At 47.1% G+C, this 21,406-nt stretch overlaps 1 protein-coding gene across 1 annotated transcript in view; it reads left to right on the top strand.

The window, feature by feature from the left end:
* The first annotated feature begins 16,009 nt into the window (after positions 1 to 16,009).
* Positions 16,010 to 21,406, top strand: part of Gda (guanine deaminase) — a 72,820-nt gene continuing 67,423 nt past the window's right edge. Inside the window, exon 1 of the mRNA XM_038348544.1 lies at positions 16,010 to 16,259. Within this exon, the coding sequence (XP_038204472.1) occupies positions 16,134 to 16,259 (126 nt within the window). The 5' untranslated portion in view covers positions 16,010 to 16,133. The remainder of the gene's footprint in view (positions 16,260 to 21,406) is intronic.

Below are 21,406 nucleotides of genomic sequence, written 5' to 3'. Positions count from 1 at the left end.
GTTCAGACCGGATCAAACCGGTTCCAACCGGTTCAAACCGGTTCCGACCGGATCAAACCGGCTCCGACCGGCTCAAACCGGATCAAACCGGTTCAAACCGGATCCAACCGGTTCAAACCGGATCAAACCGGTTCCAACCGGTTCAAACCGGATCAAACCGGTTCCGACCGGTTCTGACCGGTTCAAACCGGTTGAAACCGGTTCTGACCGGTTCAAACCGGTTGAAACCGGTTCAGACCGGATCAAACCGGTTCAAACCGGTTCAAACCGGATCAAACCGGTTCCAACCGGTTCAAACCGGATCAAACCGTTTCCAACCGGTTCAAACCGGATCAAACCGGTTCCAACCGATTCAAACCGGATCAAACCGGTTCCGACCGGTTCTGACCGGTTCAAACCGGATCAAACCGGTTCCGACCGGTTCAAACCGGTTTTAACCGGTTCAAACTGGATCAAACCGGTTCCAACCGGTTCAAACCGGATCAAACCGGTTCCGACCGGTTCTGACCGGTTCAAACCGGATCAAACCGGTTCCGACCGGTTCTGACCGGTTCAAACCGGTTGAAACCGGTTCCAACCGGTTCATACCGGTTCAAACCGGTTCAAACCGGATCAAACCGGTTCCAACCGGTTCAAACCGGATCAAACCGGTTCCGACCGGTTCTGACCGGTTCAAACCGGTTCAAACCGGTTCTGACCGGTTCAAACCGGTTGAAACCGGTTCAAACCGGATCAAACCGGTTCCAACCGGTTCAAACCGGATCAAACCGGTTGAAACCGCTTCAGACCGGTTCCAACCGGTTCAAACCGGATCAAACCGCTTCTGACCAGTTCAAACCGGATCAAACCGGTTCCGACCGGTTCTGACCGGATCAAACCGGTTGAAACCGGTTCTGACCGGTTCAAACCGGTTCAGACCGGATCAAACCGGTTCCAACCGGTTCAAACCGGATCAAACAGGTTCCGACCGGTTTCAACCGGTTCAAACCGGTTCCGACCGGTTCTGACCGGTTCAAACCGGTTGAAACCGGTTCTGACCGGTTCAAACCGGTTGAAACCGGTTCAGACCGGATCAAACCGGTTCCAACCGGTTCAAACCTGATCAAACCGGTTCCGACCGGTTTCAACCGGTTCAAACCGGATCAAACCGGTTCTGACCAGTTCAAACCGGATCAAACCGGTTTCAACCGGTTCAAACCGGATCAAACCGGTTCCGACCGGTTCTGACCGGTTCAAACCGGTTGAAACCGGTTCTGACCGGTTCAAACCGGTTGAAACCGGTTCAGACCGGATCAAACCGGTTCCAACCGGTTCAAACCGGATCAAACCGGTTCCGACCGGTTTCAACCGGTTCAAACCGGCTCAAACCGGTTCCGACCGGTTCTGACCGGTCGAAACCGGTTTCAACCGGTTCAAACCGGATCAAACCGGTTCTGACCGGTTTCAACCGGTTCAAACCGGATCAAACCGGTTTTGACCAGTTCAAAACGGATCAAACCGGTTCCGACCGGTTTCAAACCGGTTTCACAACCGGATCAAACCGGTTCCGACCGGTTCTGACGGTTCAAACCGGTTGAAACCGGTTCTGACCGGTTTCAAACCGATTCAAACCGGTTCTGAACCAGTTCAAACCGGATTCAAACCGTTTCCGACCGGTTCTGACCGGTTCAAACCGGTTGAACCGGTTCTGACCGGTTCAAACCGGTTGAAACCGCTTCAGACCGGTTCCAACCGGTTCAAACCGGATCAAACCGGTTCCGACCGGTTTCAACCGGTTCAAACCGGATCAAACCGGTTCCGACCGGTTTCAACCGGCCGGTTGAAACCGGTTCTGACCGGTTCAAACCGGTTGAAACCGGTTCAGACCGGATCAAACCGGTTCCGACCGGTTCAAACCGGTTCCGACCGGATCAAACCGGCTCCGACCGGTTCAAACCGGATCAAACCGGTTGAAACCGCTTCAGACCGGTTCCAACCGGTTCAAACCGGATCAAACCGGTTCTGACCAGTTCAAACCGGATCAAACCGGTTCCGACCGGTTCTGACCGGTTCAAACCGGTTGAAACCGGTTCTGACCGGTTCAAACCGGTTGAAACCGGTTCAGACCGGATCAAACCGGTTCCAACCGGTTCAAACCGGATCAAACCGGTTCCGACCGGTTTCAACCGGTTCAAACCGGATCAAACCGGTTCCGACCGGTTCTGACCGGTTCAAACCGGTTTCAACCGGTTCAAACCGGATCTAACCGGTTCTGACCGGTACAAACCGGATCAAACCGGTTCCGACCGGTTTCAACCGGTTCAAACCGGATCAAACCAGTTCCGACCGGTTCTGACCGGTTCAAACCGGTTGAAACCGGTTCTGACCGGTTCAAACCGGTTTCAAGCGGTTCAGACCGGATCAAACCGGTTCCAACCGGTTCAAACCGGATCAAACCGGTTCCGACCGGTTTCAACCGGTTCAAACCGGATCAAACCGGTTCCGACCGGTTTCAACCGGTTCAAACCGGATCAAACCGGTTCCGACCGGTTCTGACCGGTTCAAACCGGTTGAAACCGGTTCTGACCGGTTCAAACCGGTTGAAACCGGTTCAGACCGGATCAAACCGGTTCCAACCGGTTCAAACCGGTACCGACCGGATCAAACCGGCTCGGACCGGTTCAAACCGGTTGAAACCGGTTCCAACCGGTTCAAACCGGTTCGAACCGGTTGAAACCGGTTCTGACCGGTTCAAACCGGTTCAAACCGGTTCAGACCGGATCAAACCGGTTCCAGCCGGTTCAGACCGGATCAAACTGGTTCCGACTGGATCAAACCGGATCAAACCGGTTCCGACCGGATCAAACCGGGTCCGACCGGTTCAAACCGGATCAAACCGGTTCCAACCGGTTCAAACCGGTTCAAACCGGATCAAACCGGTTCCAACCGGTTCAAACCGGATCAAACCGGTTCCGACCGGTTCCGACCGGTTCAAACCGGTTGAAACCGGTTCCGACCGGTTCAAACTGGTAGAAACCGGTTCAAACCGGATCAAACCGGTTCCAACCGGTTCAAACCGGATCAAACCGGTTCCAACCGGTTCAAACCGGAGCAAACCGGTTGAAACCGGTTCTGACCGGTTCGAACCGGTTCAAACCGGATCAAACCGGTTCTGACCGGTTCAAACCGGTTGAAATCGGATCAAACCGGTTCCAACCGGTTCAAACCGGATCAAACCGGTTCCAACCGGTTCTGACCGGTTCAAACCGGTTCTAACCGGTTCGAACCGGTTGAAACCAATTCAGACCGGTTCCAACCGGTTCAAACATGATCAAACCGGTTCCGACCGGATCAAACCGGCTCCGACCGGTTCTGACCGGTTCAAACCGGTTCCAACCGGTTCCAACCGGTTCAAACCGGATCAAACCGGATCCAACCGGTTCCGACCGTATCAAACCGGCTCCGACCGGTTCAAACCGGAACAAACCGGTTCCGACCGGTTCTTACCGGTTCAAACCGGTTCGAACCGGTTCTGACCGGTTCAAACCGGTTGAAACCGGTTCAAACCGGATCAAACCGGTTCCAACCAGTTCAAACCGGATCAAACCGGTTGAAACCGCTTCAGACCGGTTCCAACCGGTTCAAACCGGATCAAACCCGCTCCGACAGGTTCTGACCGGTTTCGACCGGTTTCAACCGGTTCAAACCGGATCAAACCGGTTCCGACCGGTTCTGACCGGTTCAAACCGGTTGAAACCGGTTCTGACCGGTTCAAACCGGTTGAAACCGGTTCAGACCGGATCAAACCGGTTCCAACCGGTTCAAACCGGATCAAACCGGTTCCAACCCGTTCAAACAGGATCAAACCGGTTCCAACCGTTTCAAACCGGATCAAACCGGTTCCGTCCGGTTCAAACCGGTTTCAACCGGTTCAAACTGGATCAAACCGGTTCTGACCGGTTCAAACCGGATCAAACCGGTTCCGACCGGTTTCAACCGGTTCAAACTGGATCAAACCGGTTCCCACCGGTTCAGACTTGTTTCAACCATTTCAAACTGGATCAAACCGTTTCCCGTTTCAAACTGGATCAATCCAGTTCCGACCGGTTTCAACCGGTTCAAACTGGATCAAACCGGTTCCGATCGGTTCAGACCGGTCCACACCGGCTCACACCGGCTCAAACCAGTTTCAACTAGTTCCGACCGGTTCAAACCGGTTCAAACCGGTTTCAGCCGGTTCAAACTGGCTCAAACCGGTTCTGTCCGGTTCTGACCGGTTCAGACCGCCTCATACTGGTTCAGACCGGCTCAAACCGGTTCAATCCGGTTTCAACCGGTTCAGACCGGTTCAAACCAGCTCATACCGGTTCAGACCGGCTCAAACCGGTTCCGACCGGTTCAAACCAGTTTCATCCGGTTCAAACTGGATCAAACCTGTTCCGACCGGCTCACACCGGTTCAAACCGGATCAAACCGGTTCCGACCGGTTCGAACCGGTTTCAACCGGTTTTACTGGCTCAAACTCGTTTCAACCGGTTCAAACTGGATCAAACCGGTTCCGACCGGATCAAACCGGCTCCGACCGGTTCTGACCGGTTCAAACCGTTTTCAACTGGACCAAACCGGTTCTGACCGGTTCCGATCAGTTCATACCGGATCAAACAGGTTCCGACCGGTGCAAACCGGTTTCAACCTGGATCAAACCGGTTTCAACCGGTTCACACCGGTTTGAACCGGTGTGAACCGGTTCCGACCTATTTCATCCGGTTCAAACCGCCTCATACCGGTTCATACCGGCTCAAACCGGTTCCGACCGGTTCAAACTGGATCAAACCGGTTCTGACCGGTTCCGACCGGTTCAGACCGGATCCAACAGGTTCCGACCGGTTCAAACCGGTTTCAACCGGTTCAAACCGGCTCATACTGGTTCAGACCGGCCAAACCGGTTCCGACCGGTTCAAACCGGTTTCAACTGGCTCAAACTGGATCAAACCGTTTCCGACGGGTTCAGATCGGTTTCAACCGGTTCATACCGGTTCAGACCGGCTCAAACCGGTTCAAACCGGTTCCGACCGGTTCAAACCGGTTTCACCCGGTTCAAACTGGATCAAACCGGTTCTTACCGGTTCCGACCGGTTCAGATCGGATCAAACCGGTTCCGACCGGTTCAAACAGGTTTCAACCGGTTCAAACTGGATCAAACCGGGTCCGACCGGTTCCGACCGGCTCAAACCGGTTCAGACCAGTCCAGACCGGTTTGAACCGCTTTCAACCGGTTCCAACCGGCTCAGACTGGTTTCAACCGGTTCAAACCGGTCTCAACCGGGTCAAACCGGCTCAGACCTGTTCAAACCGGTTTCAACCGCTTCTGACCGGCTCAAACAGGTTCAGACCGGTTCAAACTGGATCAAACCGGTTTCGACCGGTTTCAACCGGCTCAAACCGGTTCGGACCGGACCAGTCCAAACCGGTTTCAACCGGTTCAAACCGGTTCAGTCTGGTTTCAACCGGTTCAAACCGGTTTTAACCGGTCAGGTCAAACCGGCTCAGACCGGTTCAAACCGGTTTCAACCGGTTCAGACCGGCTTAGACCGGCTCAAAACCGGTTACGACCGGTTCAAACCATTTCAGACTGGCTCAAACCGGTTTCAACCGGTTTCGACCGGTTCAAACCGGTTCCGACTGGCTCAAACCAGTTTCAACCAGTTCTGACCGGTTCAAAACCGGTTTCAACCGGCTCCGACCGGTTTCAACTGGTTCAAACCGGCTCATACTGGTTCAGACCTGCTCAAACCCGGTCCGGCCGGCTCAAACCAGTTTCAACCCGTTCTGACTGGATCAAACCGGTTTCAACCGGCTCAAACTGGCTTAAACTGGCTTCAACCGGTTCCGTCCGGTTCAGATCGGTTCAAACCGGTTTCAACCGATTCAAACCGGCTCAAACCGGCTTCGACCGGATCAAACCGGTTTCGACCAGTTCTGACCGGTTCAAGCCGGTTTCAACTGGTTCTTTCCGGTTCAGACCGATTTCAGCCGGTTCAAACCTGTTCATACCGGATCTTTCAACCGGTTCAAACCAGTTCCAACTGGTTAACATTGATGAAAAATATTAAATAAAATACTGGCAAATCGAATCCAAGAACACATCAGAACCATCATCCACCATTATCAAGTTGGCTTCATCCCAGAGATACAGGGATAGTTCAACATATGAAAATCTGTCAACATAATCCACCATATAAACAAATTGAAAAACAAAATCCACATGATCATCTCATTACTCCCAGCGATTACATTGAAATCAGGAACAAGAGAAGGTTGTCCACTCTCTCCATATCTATTCAATATAGTTCTTGAGGTTCTAGGTAGAGCAATAAGACACCAAAGGGAGATCAAGGGGATACAAATTGGAAAAGAAGAAGTCAAACTCTAACTATTTGCTGATGATATGATAGTTTACATAAGCGATCCCAAAAATTCTACCAAAGAACTACTACAACTCATAAACACTTTCAGTAATGTAACAGGATATAAGATTAACTAAAATAAAATCAGTATTTCTCCTGTACACAGATGATAAAAGGGCTGGGAAAGAAATCAGAGAATCAACACCCTTCACAATAGCCACAAATAGCATAAAACATCTCAGAGTAAGTCTAATCAAACAAGTAGAAGACTTGTATGACAAGAACTTTAAATCTTTGAAGAAAAGAAATTGAAGAAGACACCAGAAAGTGGAAAGATCTCCCATGCTTCTGGATAGGCAGAATTAACATAGTAAAGTGGCAATCTTACTAAAAGCAATCTACAGATTCAACGCAATGCCCATCAAAATCCCAGCAAAATTCTTCTGAACCTTATAGAACAACACAAAACGACAGCCTACAGAATGGGAAAAGATCTCACTAACCCCACATCAGACAGAAGTCTGATCTCCAAAATATACAAAGAACTTAAGAAATTGGTCACCAAAAGAAAACATAATCCAATTAAAAAAAATGAAGTACAGACCAAAACAGAGAACTCTCAACAGAGGAATCTAAAATGGCTGAAAGACATTTAAGGAAATATTCAGCATCCTTAGTCATCAGAGAAATGCAAATAAAAACAGCTCTGAGATTCCATCTTACAGCTGTAAGAATGGCCAAGATCAAAAACACTGGATCATCTATGACTGACATTAAAAACTAAACCTATAGAAATATCCCAGGAATCTTGAAATTCATTTTAGTTAGCTTAATTCAATTTTTATTTTTTTAGTTTTGCAAAACCATCTTGTGGTTAGTTGGTCTTCATGTCTGTTATCAATTTCCTTCCTTCCTATGAAACAGGGAACTGAACCCCAGAGTCTATTGTGACAGCAGTATCTGGCTTTCTGCTATGTTGGAGGTCAAATTTAGTGTGGTTTCTATGACCGTGAAGGTCAGATGGATGTGGAGACAGCTCAGTATGTTGACCATCTCAACGCATTGGCTGGCTGAGCATCTCCTACTTCGGGATGACTGTAGTTTTGACCTGGTTGACGTGTGTGGTTGAGCTGGTTAATGCTTGAATCTAATTGAACTCTCCCCACTGTCTCTCCACGAAGCTCTGAAAAGTATGTGTGTCATCGTGAAGAGGTGAGCTGTACTGTGGCACAGTGGAAGTCTCTGCATTTTTCTAGTTTAAGGCAGGAAGATTTACAACTACTCCCCCCAAATGTGAGAAGCTTTGCTAATGGCTTCCCTGACCTGCTTCATTGTTTCTAGAACTAGTGTTCAGAATGCTGAGGAGGAATATCCTAAGGCAATTCTAACATTTCCTTGGCTTTGATAAAAATCTTCCAACCAGAGAGAGATAGAAAAGTCAAATAAGATATTGGCTCTACTTTTCATCTGAATTGATTGCACAAACTCAACATGATGTTGGACAGAAGCTCTGACTGGGGAAAACCACTTACTCAACCAATGTATTGAATGTCTGTTTTATCTACTTTATATTACCTTCTTTGGCAGATAACATGCTCTTAAAATGTAATATCTGAGCCAGAAAAAGGAGAATGGGGGCTCCAGGGAGGGAAGAAGTGTGTGGAACCAGCAGCAATATGGGATCTCCAGTCTTACAGGTACAGACTCTACCGCTTCGCACATGGAATGGCCTTCCCAAGTAGCACTGGCAAGTAGCTGGGCTGGAATGAGGATCCAAAGGTGCTATTTATTATTGCTTGTCCCTTGGTAGTAGAAACATCTCTCTGCTGGAGTACAAACATGCACAACGTGACCCAGAGTCATGATGTTTACCTCAAGCTTGCTGTCACACTAGCAAAGACAGAAGCAGAACTTGGCTGAGCTGTCCCCCTGAGCCTCACTGATAATGAGATGGGTAAAGAAACCTGTTTATTGAGTCCCTAAAGCCCTCCAGACTGGAAGAAAAGTCACCTCTACTTGGGGTGAGGTGAGTTTGAATCACAACTCAATTGAGAAATTTCCTTCCCTTTCCTAGAACCCAGGTAAAACTCTTGTCATTTCCGTACACCCCGTTGCTCTTTTCCAAACTAGAGGCGACTTTCCCTCCAAGTCTGCTCTTCCCTTTCAAGAACTTAACTTGAGTTTTCTTATCTTTTCTGAGAAAGGGATGAGGGTGCTAATGCAGATGGGACATCTGCATAGTGAGATGGTAGATATTTTCTTTCAAGCTCAACTCTTGAAAAAATACACACTCCAATTTGACAAAAGTAACCAAGTAGCGTCTTAAAACCCCAGACGTCTTCGAAGTTAAGGCTACATCATCATCAATATGGCACTTCAGCACTAGTCTTTCTGCCTGTCATGGTCACTGTGCGCAGGTCGTTTAGAATGTGGCATGTGATGTTTCTGATATGACAGCCCCCTCCAGTTGTCTAGAGTAAAGCTATGTTGACACAAAGAAAGCTGCTCTCTTCCCTTGTGGAGACGGCATAGAGAAGGAAGGCTGGTGGACATGCCACGTGGACAGGACAATATCTGGGGCACTTAGCATGGTACTCGGGGTAGGGAGGCCCAATGAATGGCTTCCTGGACAATATTTTCCGAATTTGCACTACTGTCTCACAAAAATCAGCAAGGTGAAGATTGGACCACCCCGCTACTAGCAAGCGAGTAAGATACGGACATTCCTACTGTCAGATAAAGTAATGGGGGAAGGGCTCAGGAGAGGTAAGCCCAAGCTCTCCCTTCAAAACTGGAAAGTCAAGGGCATTATGACTCGCTGCTCATCAAATCTTCCCACTCAGAAGAATACAGTTTTAAAAGGAATCCATTTATCCCACCTCAAAATTTTTAGTGTATCTTTTTTCCCCCTTAAAGCATAATGAGCTTGTCAGCGTTTCCATGGCGACCACAGGGTGCCATGGAAACTGATAGATTTAGCTACACTAAAAGAATAAATAAAATAGGCAGGCATTTACTTGACTGCAATGACAACTCTCCTACATGGGAGAAGAGATGCAGCTAGCATTTAACCTGCTTGCTCTTCTCAATCTGTGCCTCATGAAAACATGAATTATTCTTCCTGGACGCTCCTACTGACCTGCGCTGACTGGATGCTGTTCTCCTCAGGGCTCGCTGTTCACAGGGTTGTTTCCCTTCCAGCTAGCTAGCTGTGTGCCACCAGTGACCGTTAGGAATGCAATACAGCGTGAAACCTGGAGATGTGAAACACACTACGGTGACCAAGGGAACTTCTGCGGAACCTATCACACGATCCCACAGTTGTCCATGGCAAGTCTACGTGGGAGGAGACTCGGAGTCAAGACCTAGGTTCATTCTGTGCCAACTGAATAGGAACCCCCAGTGTCCTCTGTAAAATGTCCAAACTTGACGGTCTTATTACTTCACAGGGTTGTTGTGAGACTTAGATGGGGTAGCAAAAGGCAAGCCTTTCTAGAGTCCGGCTCCAGCCCCCAGGAGGGAGCTACAGGGATAATCAGCTAGCCAGATGGTGCAATCGGTTATGCTTCAATCTAGCACTTTGCCTTGACCAATGAAAGGTTTAGAACACACTTCAGCAAACCTTTGAGGATTTGGGGAAGGGAAATCTGACTCCCTATAAATTAAGGAGAATTGTGATCTTGAGAAATGACACATTTCAGTTTCTTTACGTGTTTGAAATCTTTTTTAAAAAAATTATGAAACAGTAAAAAAAAATAGAATAAATGAAATCCAGGTGTCTTAAGTGGTAGTCCTGATGAGTTGCTCCCCGTTAGCCTGAACTCGCTACTTTGCCCATTAGCATTTAGTCCGCACCGTATGGGCAATAGAGCCTTCTTCAGATAGTCAGTGTTCATATGCTTAAGCTTCTGAGCACTTCATATCAATCAGACACTATTTAGAGGAGATCAACGGGAAGGAAGGAAGGAAGGAAGAAAGGAAGGAAGGAAGGAAGGAAGGAAGGAAGGAAGGAAGGAAGGAAGGAAGAAGAGATACAATCCTTGTCTTCTGAGGGCAGCGGGGAAAGAAAGCAGCATGGCGAAGGAACCCTTCACATCCGAGAGAGCAGAGGAGTGCAGGTGCCCTGGGTGAGTAGAGTGGGGTGCTTGACTTAGATGGAGCATTTAGAGGTGGGGAGGCATGAGGCATCATCCCAGCTGGTCAAGGGGTGCAAAAGGCAGGGGAAATATGCGCAGGGCAGATCTGTGACCTCTGGGAAAGGGAAGGGAAATTATTTGAATTTGTGACCAGTGGCTACCTCAGGAGGCCAATGCAGGGGTCTTTTTTTTTTTCTGAAAGAAAGTGAAATATGGGGTCCTGTTAGTTAGGTTTTTATCGCTGTGATAAAATGCCACAGTAAAATCAGTTGGGGAATAAAGGGTTTATTTCAGTTTATGGTTGCACATACAGTCCACTACCAAAGAAGGCCAGGGCAGGGACCTGGAGTCAGGGACCAGAGCAGAGGCTATAGAGGAACATTGCTTCTTACTGGCTTGCTCTTTAAGGCTTGTTCAGTTTGCTTTCTTACACATCCAGGTCTCCAGAGATGGCATCGCCGATAGTGGTCTGGGCCCTCCCACATCAGTTTTCGATGGGGAATAAAAAAAGTCAAATAGACTTTCCCACAGGTCAGTCTGGTAAAGGCATTTTTCTTAATTGAGGGTCCTGCTTCCCAAATGAGTCTAGCCTGTGTCAAATTAACATAAAAGCAGCCGGCACAGGGATTTGGACCCTGGGGATGCTAAGACTTTGTTCTGAAAGCAAGTAGAACATTTTTGTACCCCTTTCTCCCTCAAATCCTCAGTAGCCTGGAGATACCAGGATGAGATCCAAAATTGCAGGAAGCCCCCAAGTCTGAGGGTATAAGTCAGAAATGAGTGGGAAGACCATGACTTCTGGGCTGGGTTTTGGGTTTCTGCATCCTGAGCCTGTGTGCCAACAACTTGTCTGGGAACAGACTGGAACCATGCACTGCTCAAAGGAGCTACTAACATTTAAATCGCCTTGTAGGATACTGAATCATGTCACCCAGGGACTAGGCCATTCTTCTGTTTAAGGTTCACTGTATAGCAAGTTTCCCAATGTTTGTTCATCCTGCAAAGGGCATGGTAACAGCATGAGTGAGCATCAAAACATAATTCTATCTGATTCCATTATCTCAGCTGGATAATTTCCATTGTTCAGATGTTCCTCTACAATGCTACATGCTCCTGGCCTTTCATGACCTGAATTGTAACAGAGAGCATTTTATAAACTTAACATGGTCTTATACTTCACGTGTTTACCTATTATATTAACGACTGTATAATATTCTGTATTTAGACTGGTCTTGAGCTGGGGAGCTCAAGGAGGCCTCCTCTTTCGGCGTTCCAGTTGCTGGAACTTGCAGGCTTGTGTTCCCGTGCCCAGCGACAGTGTATTGCATGACAATTCACAAATCCAGTCTTAACTGTTGGAACTGAGGATTCTTACATTGAAAAGCTGATTAATTGTACTGGTTTTCGGGAACAAGAGCACGTGCCGGAAACATTAAACCCTCTTTCACACTAAATGCAGACGTTTCCTGCATCTCTGCTGCTGAGGTTTGTGTTTACACGGGCTTAGGGTAAGGGACTATTTCCAGTGTACTGGACACTGGGACACAAGGAGGGCTGGTGGCTTGCAGAGTTGAGAGAAAGCGGCGGTGACGTGGCTGAAGTCTCCAAGAAGCTTGAGTAAGGAGTGCAGCTTGGAGGGTTCTGAATTCGGAGCCCAGCTTCAGAGGGGTTCAGGTTGTGAAGCGGAGGTGTGGAGTCGGCGGAGGTAGAAGGTACGAATGCCACCTGAAGGTTCAGAGGCTCTCGTTCCCAACTGGAGGCAATCTTTATTTAAACAGCATAAAGATGACATAAGCCATTTGGCAAGCATCAGGTCACGTTATCTCTGATTCCAAGAAAGGGTGTTTCCATCTGACAGATCCCTGGGTTCCCCTTTCACTTCCTCATTAAATGTCCAGGATGAAAGTATAAAGGACAGAACAGTCTTATCTGAGTCATCTTTGGACAGGGCCTGTCAAACCGGAAGTCAGCAGTTTCTAAAGCCTGGTCCTACTTTTACAGCTCAAGTGGTTACAATGTGTTCGCCTGAAACCTTTTCACCTTAACCAAGTTACATGTAGAACCATTTACTGTCTTTTAAAATGCAAGCCTTACAAAATGTCTCATAGTATGTGTTTAACTGGCTCTTTATCACATTTTTCTGTTTCTTAGTTTCACAATAGGGGCCTGCTCTTTTCATATTCTCCCGGAAAGGAATTCTTTTTCTATTAACGCATTCCATTCTTACTCCCTCTATTTGGCTCCAGTATAGGGCAACAGTGCATCCAGATCAGGAAGATGAGCAACTGAGCTTTTCCCTCTTGAAGCAATCCTTACCCTGCTGTCCATCTGATATGCTACAAACCCTAGGTAAGGGGGTTTTATATGGGAACAGGTGTATGGGGGCCCACAAGCCCATGGTGATCTTTCTGACCTAATTATCCTCCTTAACTCCACAGAAGAGGATACACTTGTGACATTCTATATGCAGAATTGAGCAAGAAATTTCTCAAACTCTACCCTATTGGTACCACAATCATTGGCACATAAGGAAGACTCTTGCTTCTGTGACTGCTTTCAGGTCATGACCCCTGTCTTCAAAGTTTCCTGGAACATGAACATATTTCCCCAGGGTCTGTCTAAGCACCAAACTCCCCATCATGCAAACAACAGCTCCTAAAAACAAAAGCGAGAGATTTTCAAGTTCAGGAGCAGCTGCAAACAAACAAATGTTCCTAAAAGGGAGAGCAGGCGGGTGCTGAATCCCTCAGTGAAGTTTCGCTGGAATTTTGTTAAGCATCCTCCTCTGCCTCATGACTTGAGCTGGCCCTTGTACCATGGCCTGCGCCAGAGTCATTGGCAGGTGACCAACCATCTCCACGTGTCTGGAACCAAGAATTTTCTCAAATCTTAAGACTTTAGGGACTGAAGCAGGCAAGTTTAGTGTAAGTTGGGATGAATTGATAACTGTGGACCTTAGACTGTAACCTCTCCTCTGTGGAGAGGAAGTAAAAGGACCCAGAAGGGAATAAATGAGTGATTTATATGTAAGCCAGCATCATGTCATGAAAGGCTCACTTCAGTGAAAAGCAGCTCAAGCAATGCAATGAGGTCTCACCCTATGTATGGGAGCCAAAGTAGATACGTATCTGTACTGGTGTTCTGCTTACAGCAAAAGGAAAGTACGCCCATTCATTTAACAAATGTGCAAGAAACACCGGTCCTCGCTCAGGCATTGGGCAGCCCCTTTGTTCTTCTGGCACTTCTGTTATGTGCACCCATGCACATGCACGTGTATGGTATAAGTGGAAACAAACAACCAGGCTTGCGAAACCTCTTTTCAAGTTGTTGTTCAGGGAGTCCAGGAGACGCCATAAAAACCAAAAACAACATAGGCTATTGCATTGTTACTGGCTGCCTCCCAGATCTGAAGTCAAGTCCATGTTGCTAAAGACACCACGTAGTTTGGACACAAGGAAGGAATAAGGCTGGGATTGACCTGGAAGCCCTCTCTTTGAGGACTGGCTCTGATGGCACCAAAAGGTGCTGTGGCCGCTGCCAAGACAGAAAGCTCAGCCAACAGTCCTATCCAGCTGTGACGCCCACACACTACAGCAATGACCAGCATGAGTACCTACATGTGCAATAGTAACCAACACCTTTCTAATAGGACGTAAGGCCCACTCAGTAGGAGGCAATTTAGGTTTGATACTGAGAATCTGTCCAAATACCCATTGCTGGGGAGGCCATTTACCCTAGAGGAGAATCTACTATTGCCACTTTACTAAACCAGTAATAAATTTTAGCTCCACTCTAAATACTTATCCTTATATCCACAGGCAAGCTTAACTCTCACCTTCCATCAAGGAGGCTTCTCCTTGTAGCAGTGACCATTACAGAAACCCACAACTGACCCTGATGCAGAGAACAACTGTGGGGTGCCCAGACCCAAATGATGGAGCCGCAACAAAACTCTTACCTCAGAGGCTCAGGGAACATGAGGGAGAGGGGAAGGAGCCAGATGCTTCAAGATCGTGTCTTCTATATTGCAGGAAAAGTCCCACCCTTGAGAGCTCAGCAATATAGGGGCCTACATGAGACCTGAGCAATAACATCAGTTGATGAGCAAGCTTGGATGGGGAGACTATCACGAGGCCTCTCCTTTAGATGAAGAGATACAGGCAATTAACAGGTGCGGGGGAGGGGAGGGGAGTCAGTCTTCCCCAGGGATAATTAATTAGTTATCTGTAACAAGTGGGCATCCCTAAAACATATACTTATAAGCAAAACTAAATGGACTCAACAAGCTGTATTGACATTTATATGTATGTTATTGCTGTATGTACACATAGCAATAACAAAGAAAAAAAGGGGGAAAGGGTGTGGGTGGATCTGGGAGGAGGTAAGAGGAAGAGTGGGGTAGTGGGTAAATATGATCAAAGTATGTTGTGTGACATTCCCAAAGAAATGCTATATTAACATTAAAAAGAAATGGTAACAAGCAAATGGAGAATATGAACTTCATTAGGATTGGCTAGGAAGACTAAAGTAGCCGAAAAAGGATGGATTAGTGGAAAGAGAACTTCCGGGTAGGGGGTAGCTAACTCTTGGGCAGGGACAGTCATGACGAGGCAAAGTCGTTACAAGAGAGTCGCCCCATTCATATTCACAGGAAACCGGTTGCTGTGAGGAGCAGCTGTGAGAACCTAGTATCCACTCTCTCAAGGCAAACATCCTGCAGGCAAGACTTACTATAAGAGCCTGGGGCTGTTGCCTGAGGAGGGAACCAGGACGGGCTTTGCAGTGACTTGGCCCAAATCCTGTTTTCACAACCGAGGAGTCGAGGACCTCAGGCTCAGAGCCATGCAGATAAATGGTCTCTAGATTCCTATCCACGCACTTTGGCTCACAGCTGCTGCTTAGCTTGGGTGCCTCATTTTCTCCTCTTGTACAACTGAATAAATCAAGAGTCATCTACATTAGACAAGAAAAGTTGGCCTTGATATTGTATGTGGGTGGACGCAAAGACTAAAATATTAGCCTTAGGGGAACAAGAGGGACTTTAAATTCCATATTAACCCTTGGTGGTAGGGTTCTCCCTGTAAGGTTCTGTATATGACAAGCTTCAAGAACCCCAGCAAAGAACGAACACATTCTGCATCCTGCAATCGTGGAAAAGGAAACTGGTCTCAAGGTAGGTGGCTCCAACCGACATTTCACTTATCGGTGTGTTTGTGCAAGTTCATTACCTGGTGCACAAGTTGAGGTGATGACTGGTCTGAAAGACTCAGAGAAGACTCTAGGTGTGTAATGACAGCAAGGTAGAGCAGCTTGATTCGATAACTCAAGGAGTTAACATATCCAAAACCAATGCAGGGGTGGGGAGGAAAACCACACCCCACGGGAGTCGAGCCAACTCATAGGAGAAAAATCCTATTGGCACCAAGAAGGCAGGGAGCCAGCCCCTGGGCGCGGCCTGCAGGGGGCAGGCCATTGCCCAGGGAAGCCGGGGGCAAGACGAGGGCCGGCGTCCCAGCAGCTCCCGCTCTGCCGCAACAGGGACAGCTCTGCGCCCGCCCGCCCGGTGCGCCCTCCTCAACCCGTGGACTCGCGCTGCTGCCCCGCCGCTGCCATGTGTGCGGCTCGGACGCCGCCGCCGCTGGCGCACATCTTCCGAGGGACTTTCGTCCACTCCACCTGGACCTGCCCCATGGAGGTGCTTCGCGATCACCTCCTCGGCGTGAGCGACAGCGGCAAAGTGAGTGGGCGCGGGGTCCAGCGCACCGCGGGCAGGTGGAGGGATCCTGGCGCGGTGCTGAGCATTCCGGGTTCGCTCTGACACAGAGCGAGCACTGTAGCTCCGGAGTTGAACTTGAACGTTTGGCTCTTAGGGAATGCAAACAGCCTGGTCACTAGGTTCATAACCTGGTTAGGGTGGAATGACACCCCAGAGGCCAGGAGTTGTAGAGTACTAGAAGAACATGGTAGGAACCCTCAGAAAATGTGGTTGAATTTCTTGCCACAGAGTGGGGGTGGGGGGCATCACTGGATTAGTGTTGTTTACTGAATTCAAATGTAGAATAAACAAAAACCCGGTTTCATTCACATGGTCATTCATTTTAAAAAATGCATTAATGTTGCAGGCTATACAAGTTTAATGCTGGAAAGGATAGAACTGGAAAAAATCTCTCAATCTCCCCGCCCCCCCCCCACCCCGGCCCCGCCACACACAGAGCCATTTGCATCAAAACAATCGGTTTCATTTTAAAGTTGAAAATGCCTTCTATGATAATTGGTTTTATATAGCCCTCCCCCCCCCATTAATTAGGATTCCACAAGTGTTATATGGTGTTTGGTGCCTTCTTCTTTGTTCATACAGATGGTAACTACATATATTAGCAGCATCTTGGTCAGTCTGATAAGTGAAGTCATTTCATTTGGGGGAAGAATGGGGTATTTTGGCTGTTTTGCAAAGTATACCAGTTTGTGGGCTGCCAGGTTGGAGACTATAGTACCACTGAATCATTGACAGTATTGAATTATAACTTGTATTTGGGAATAACCAAATCTGATTGATATTCTTAAAATTTGTTAGCATTAATGTGTGTGTGCGCACACGCGTGCGCTTGCGTGTCTGTGTGTGTACATGTGTGGCCAGAGAACAACTTGTGGGAATTGGTTCTCTCATTCCTCCGTGTGGTTTCCAGGGACTGAACTCAGGTTCTCAGGCTTGGTGGCAAGCACTTTTACCTGCTAAGCGACCCCACAGGCTCCAAAATCTTGTTTTCTCATGGTCTTTTTTTTTTTTTTTTTTTTTTTTTTTTGGTATATTGGGAAGCATGATGCTGTGTTTCCAAGGTGATAAAAGTCTCAGAGCTCACCTAATGGAGACTCCAGTAAACCTGGGGACCTGCACATCCACTCCATGTATAGGATCATGACCCTCAATTTCAATGAACTCCTACCTGCTGCAAACCCCAAGAAACCCAATGCAGACATTGAGAGACTGGTGATGGAGAGGAGGTGCTAGTTTGATCACAAGAGCTTTTCAATTGATAGCTTTCTTTCTGGGATTAATCTCCTATTCTGTCAATTCTAATAATGTAACTGATATGACAGCAGGTTTGGAGACATGATGGGAATAAGTAAGAAAAGGGTGTAAGTTATCAGAAAACTAATCTTTCCCTTGAGTTTATTCAGAAGAATAACAGCATCCTGAACATGCAATTAGTGGTTGAGTCAGAGAGCGTGTTCTTTTTGGAACATGCTGAGACTCTCAGTCAGAGAACGTGTTCCTCTTGGAGCATGCTGAGACTCTCAGTTTGGAGAGTGTGCCATTCCCACATGAGACAAAATTAACTAGGAATCAGCCACAGAGGCAAGCCAGTCAAGATTTACAGTTGAAAACCCCTTGCCGGTGGATTGTTAACTATTGGTCTCCCTCCTCCATGCAAGGCAGTAAGTTAATTACCCCTTCTGCAGCCTTAAAGGGTAAGAATGGGGTATATATTTCAGTATTCAATCTCCCTCATGTTGAAGTAGGGAGTGCCTCACATTTAGGGTTAGTAAGACAAGCTGCTTATTTATATACTTATTATTTATATTATTTAACTATTCCAAGGTGTATGGAAACTAGTATGTCCTTGAAGTGAGTACGTGAATGCTTGGGACCATCAGGCTTGGGTGCCTCTGATTTGTAGTGAGCTTTTAAAGCTGATGCCAGGACACAGCTTGAGATGGATTGGGAGTATCTAGAAGGACTTATGAAAATACTGGCTCCAAGATAGCATCCTCAGAGAACCCAAATGTATAGGCCCAGGATCAGATTCTTGCAAGCATCTTCGGAGACTCAGACAAGGCAGTGGGTGAATTCCGGTCTAAGTGATCCTGGTAGATCCATTGTGGGAAATGTTCAAAGCTCATCTCACTTCAGGCCTAGGTCTCGGACAGCATCTCAGAGAAGGGACAGTTTTCCTTGTCTTCTTTGTCTTAGATCTAGCTCCTCGTTTCCTGTCACTTAACTTAGGATTGGAGGATGGTGATGACTGTGTTTCATTCATTCAAGGACAGCATATTAAAAAATGAGTTATTTTTTAAAAGAGCAAAACAAAAAAAAATCCCTCTGTATCCAACATTTTTGGAATTATTTAGAATTCAGGGTTAATTTTTACACTTAAGCAGCATACAGCTTGTTTTTACAACAAAGATTCCAGAATGTATAATTCATTTTCAAATGTTTCATTAATCTTGAAACACAGTGTGCTCAGATATTACTGATACCCAGCTCTTCCCACATACACCACGGTCAAGCTGACTCCAAAAAATTCATCAAGGTTGGAACTTTCAGCGAATGCTTTACACAGAAACCAGAGTGAGGAAGTGTGCCCACGTAGAGACAGTGCCCTGGGTGTTAGGAGCAAATTCTCTGTAGAAACAAAGCCCTGGGTGGGAGTGTTCACCTGCTTGGAGACATGAAATGAGACACAGAACATCTCCCAAGCCTCAGCTTTCTCCTCTGTAGACTCGGGCATAAATCTGATACAGAAAGAGCTCATGTGTGACAATGTTCACACTTAGTTGGTACTGCACTCGGACTGTGGTCATTCGGGCCCCTTCCTTTTCTCTGCCCCCAGTAAGCCCTAAGCCTCTTGCTCAGTGTGGCAGTTTTGCTGCTTTCCGTGTGGTAGCACCTGTGCAGTTAAGTAGTAGAGACGGAAGCTGAGGCCTAAGGTAAACCTTGCAGGAAGAGGCACAAGTGCTGGATGTCAGCTGTGCATTTTTGTGATCTGATCATGTCTGTCATTTGTGCATAGTGACATAAAGCTGTACCTGGGGAAGGTTTCAGGGTCTTTAGCTGTTCTGTCACTAGGTCGTTGTTGCCAGTGTTACTCCCACTACAGTCAAGAAGCTCGTTAGAGAAATCAATCACCCACAGATGTGGCAATATAACCAGCTTTCAAAACATGGACCAAAGACCACGCTCTGTTTCCTTCAACAGCCTGCTTCCTTAAGGAACGACCCCTGAATTTAAAACTTACACTTTCAGGGGATGGCGCAGTGATTAGAAGCCTGGTTGTTCTTCTAGAGGTTTCATTTGATTCTCAACACCCACATGACTGCTCACAACCATCTGTATCTTTAGTTCTAGGGAAGCTGATGCCCTCTTCTGGCCTTCAAGGGCACCTACACTCACTGCACACATGCACATACAAGCAGACACAGACACATTCTGTATATAATTTTAGTCAAGGCACCAAACTTGTGATAGTAAAAATGGAATGAGTCTTTAATCCAAAATTGGGCTCATCAGTGAAGACAAATGACTGAATGAAGTATGGAAACAGCCTCACTGAGGTCACCAGTCTAGTGAGACATACCAGACCTGCTGTGATTGGTCAGAATGGAGTTGGTCTGAGTATAGAGGGAAGGTTTTCTCCAGTTGAACACATTGTGATATTTAAATCATGATCTGCAGGAAGAGTGGAAATCCACAGGCAGGTTAGAGTCAGAGAAGGTTAGCATCTTTTAGATGGAGGAAATGACCTATGGAAAAGAGTCCTGGGGGTTAGAAAGGATGAAAGGCCAAGATAATTAGAAACCCAGAGCCGAGAAGAAAGATAACACAATGTAAGACAGGCCAGGATGATAGAGGCCATGTAGAATTAGATAAAAGTTTTTTTTTTCATGCACTGGGACATGGAGGTGGATAGTTCAGGGAGTGAGGTTAGAGACTGCTACAGTGGTTTAGCTGAAGGAGAACGTTGCATGAACTCCTAAGACTGCCTCTGTCACCGATTCCTCTATGAATCTGGTCAACTCAACATTTCAATTTCTAGGCTTTCTTATATGTACAATAATTCCAATCATTACCTCAAGAGGTGGTGGGATTTTTAAAGTTATTTTATAAGTGTAAACTGTGTGGAATAATGTGTGACAGAGAGGCTGCCCAGGGCCAGTATACACCAACAGTTGCCATCCATGGAGGATAAGGAGTGTGGGCAGAATCGGGAGCTATTTAGGTCAACTCAACTGAATTGGATAATGGCTTGTGCACATGGTCTTATTGCTGATTTCTGGAGCCCAGAGTGGTGTCTATAAATGTGTGTGACCCTCACCTACTAGGTTATGAAGATGTGTGTATGTAAAACTAGAGGCAGTATCTACCCAGCCATGGAAGTGATTGTTGAGCTGGACCTCAAAGAAAGGTAGGATTTGAACATGTAGGGAAAGGGTCAGTATCTCTGGCAAAGGGCTCTTCATTCCCCCAGACTGACAGATTGATGAAGTTCTATTTCATCTGAGACTGCTTTGCCATCTTGCTTTGACAGAGTTCTTGGTCTGAATTACAAATCTTTGACTCTGAATCGTCCATTGCTCCTGGTTGGGAGGGTGAAGATTCACCTTCCATGCCAAGCTCACAAACTCAGAATATTGTCCTAGAGTTAACCACCCCTTAGGAGGCTGCTGGAACAGGAGCATGGGTTTCCTAAAATGGTTCACTTGTGCCTAAGTATTACAGGATTATCCTCTGATTTCCTGTGGTCTTTAAAGTCGTTTTCTCCATCCAACCCATTCATGGAAGGGATTGGAGTGGTGGCTCAGTGAGTAAAAACTATTTGCCCAAGTTCAAATTCCCAGCACCCATATAAAAATGTGGGCATGGCTACACATGTCTGTAACCCTAGCATTGGGGTTGGGGTGGGGTAGAGATAGGCAGATCCTGGGAGCTTTCTGACCAGTCCAACTAACCCAAAGAGTGAACTTCCAGTTAAGTGAAAAGCCCTGTCTCAGACAATGCAATGGAAATCAATCAAGGAAGATACAGACTCTTCTAGCACACATAGAGCATGCTCCCACATACTTGCATACAACACTTACATAACATATACACATACCATACACACA

Source organism: Arvicola amphibius, chromosome 1 (genome assembly GCF_903992535.2).
Source record: "Arvicola amphibius chromosome 1, mArvAmp1.2, whole genome shotgun sequence".
NCBI lineage: Eukaryota > Metazoa > Chordata > Mammalia > Rodentia > Cricetidae > Arvicola > Arvicola amphibius.
Note: the sequence above shows the minus strand (reverse complement) of the source record. Positions and strands in the feature narration are given on the sequence as shown.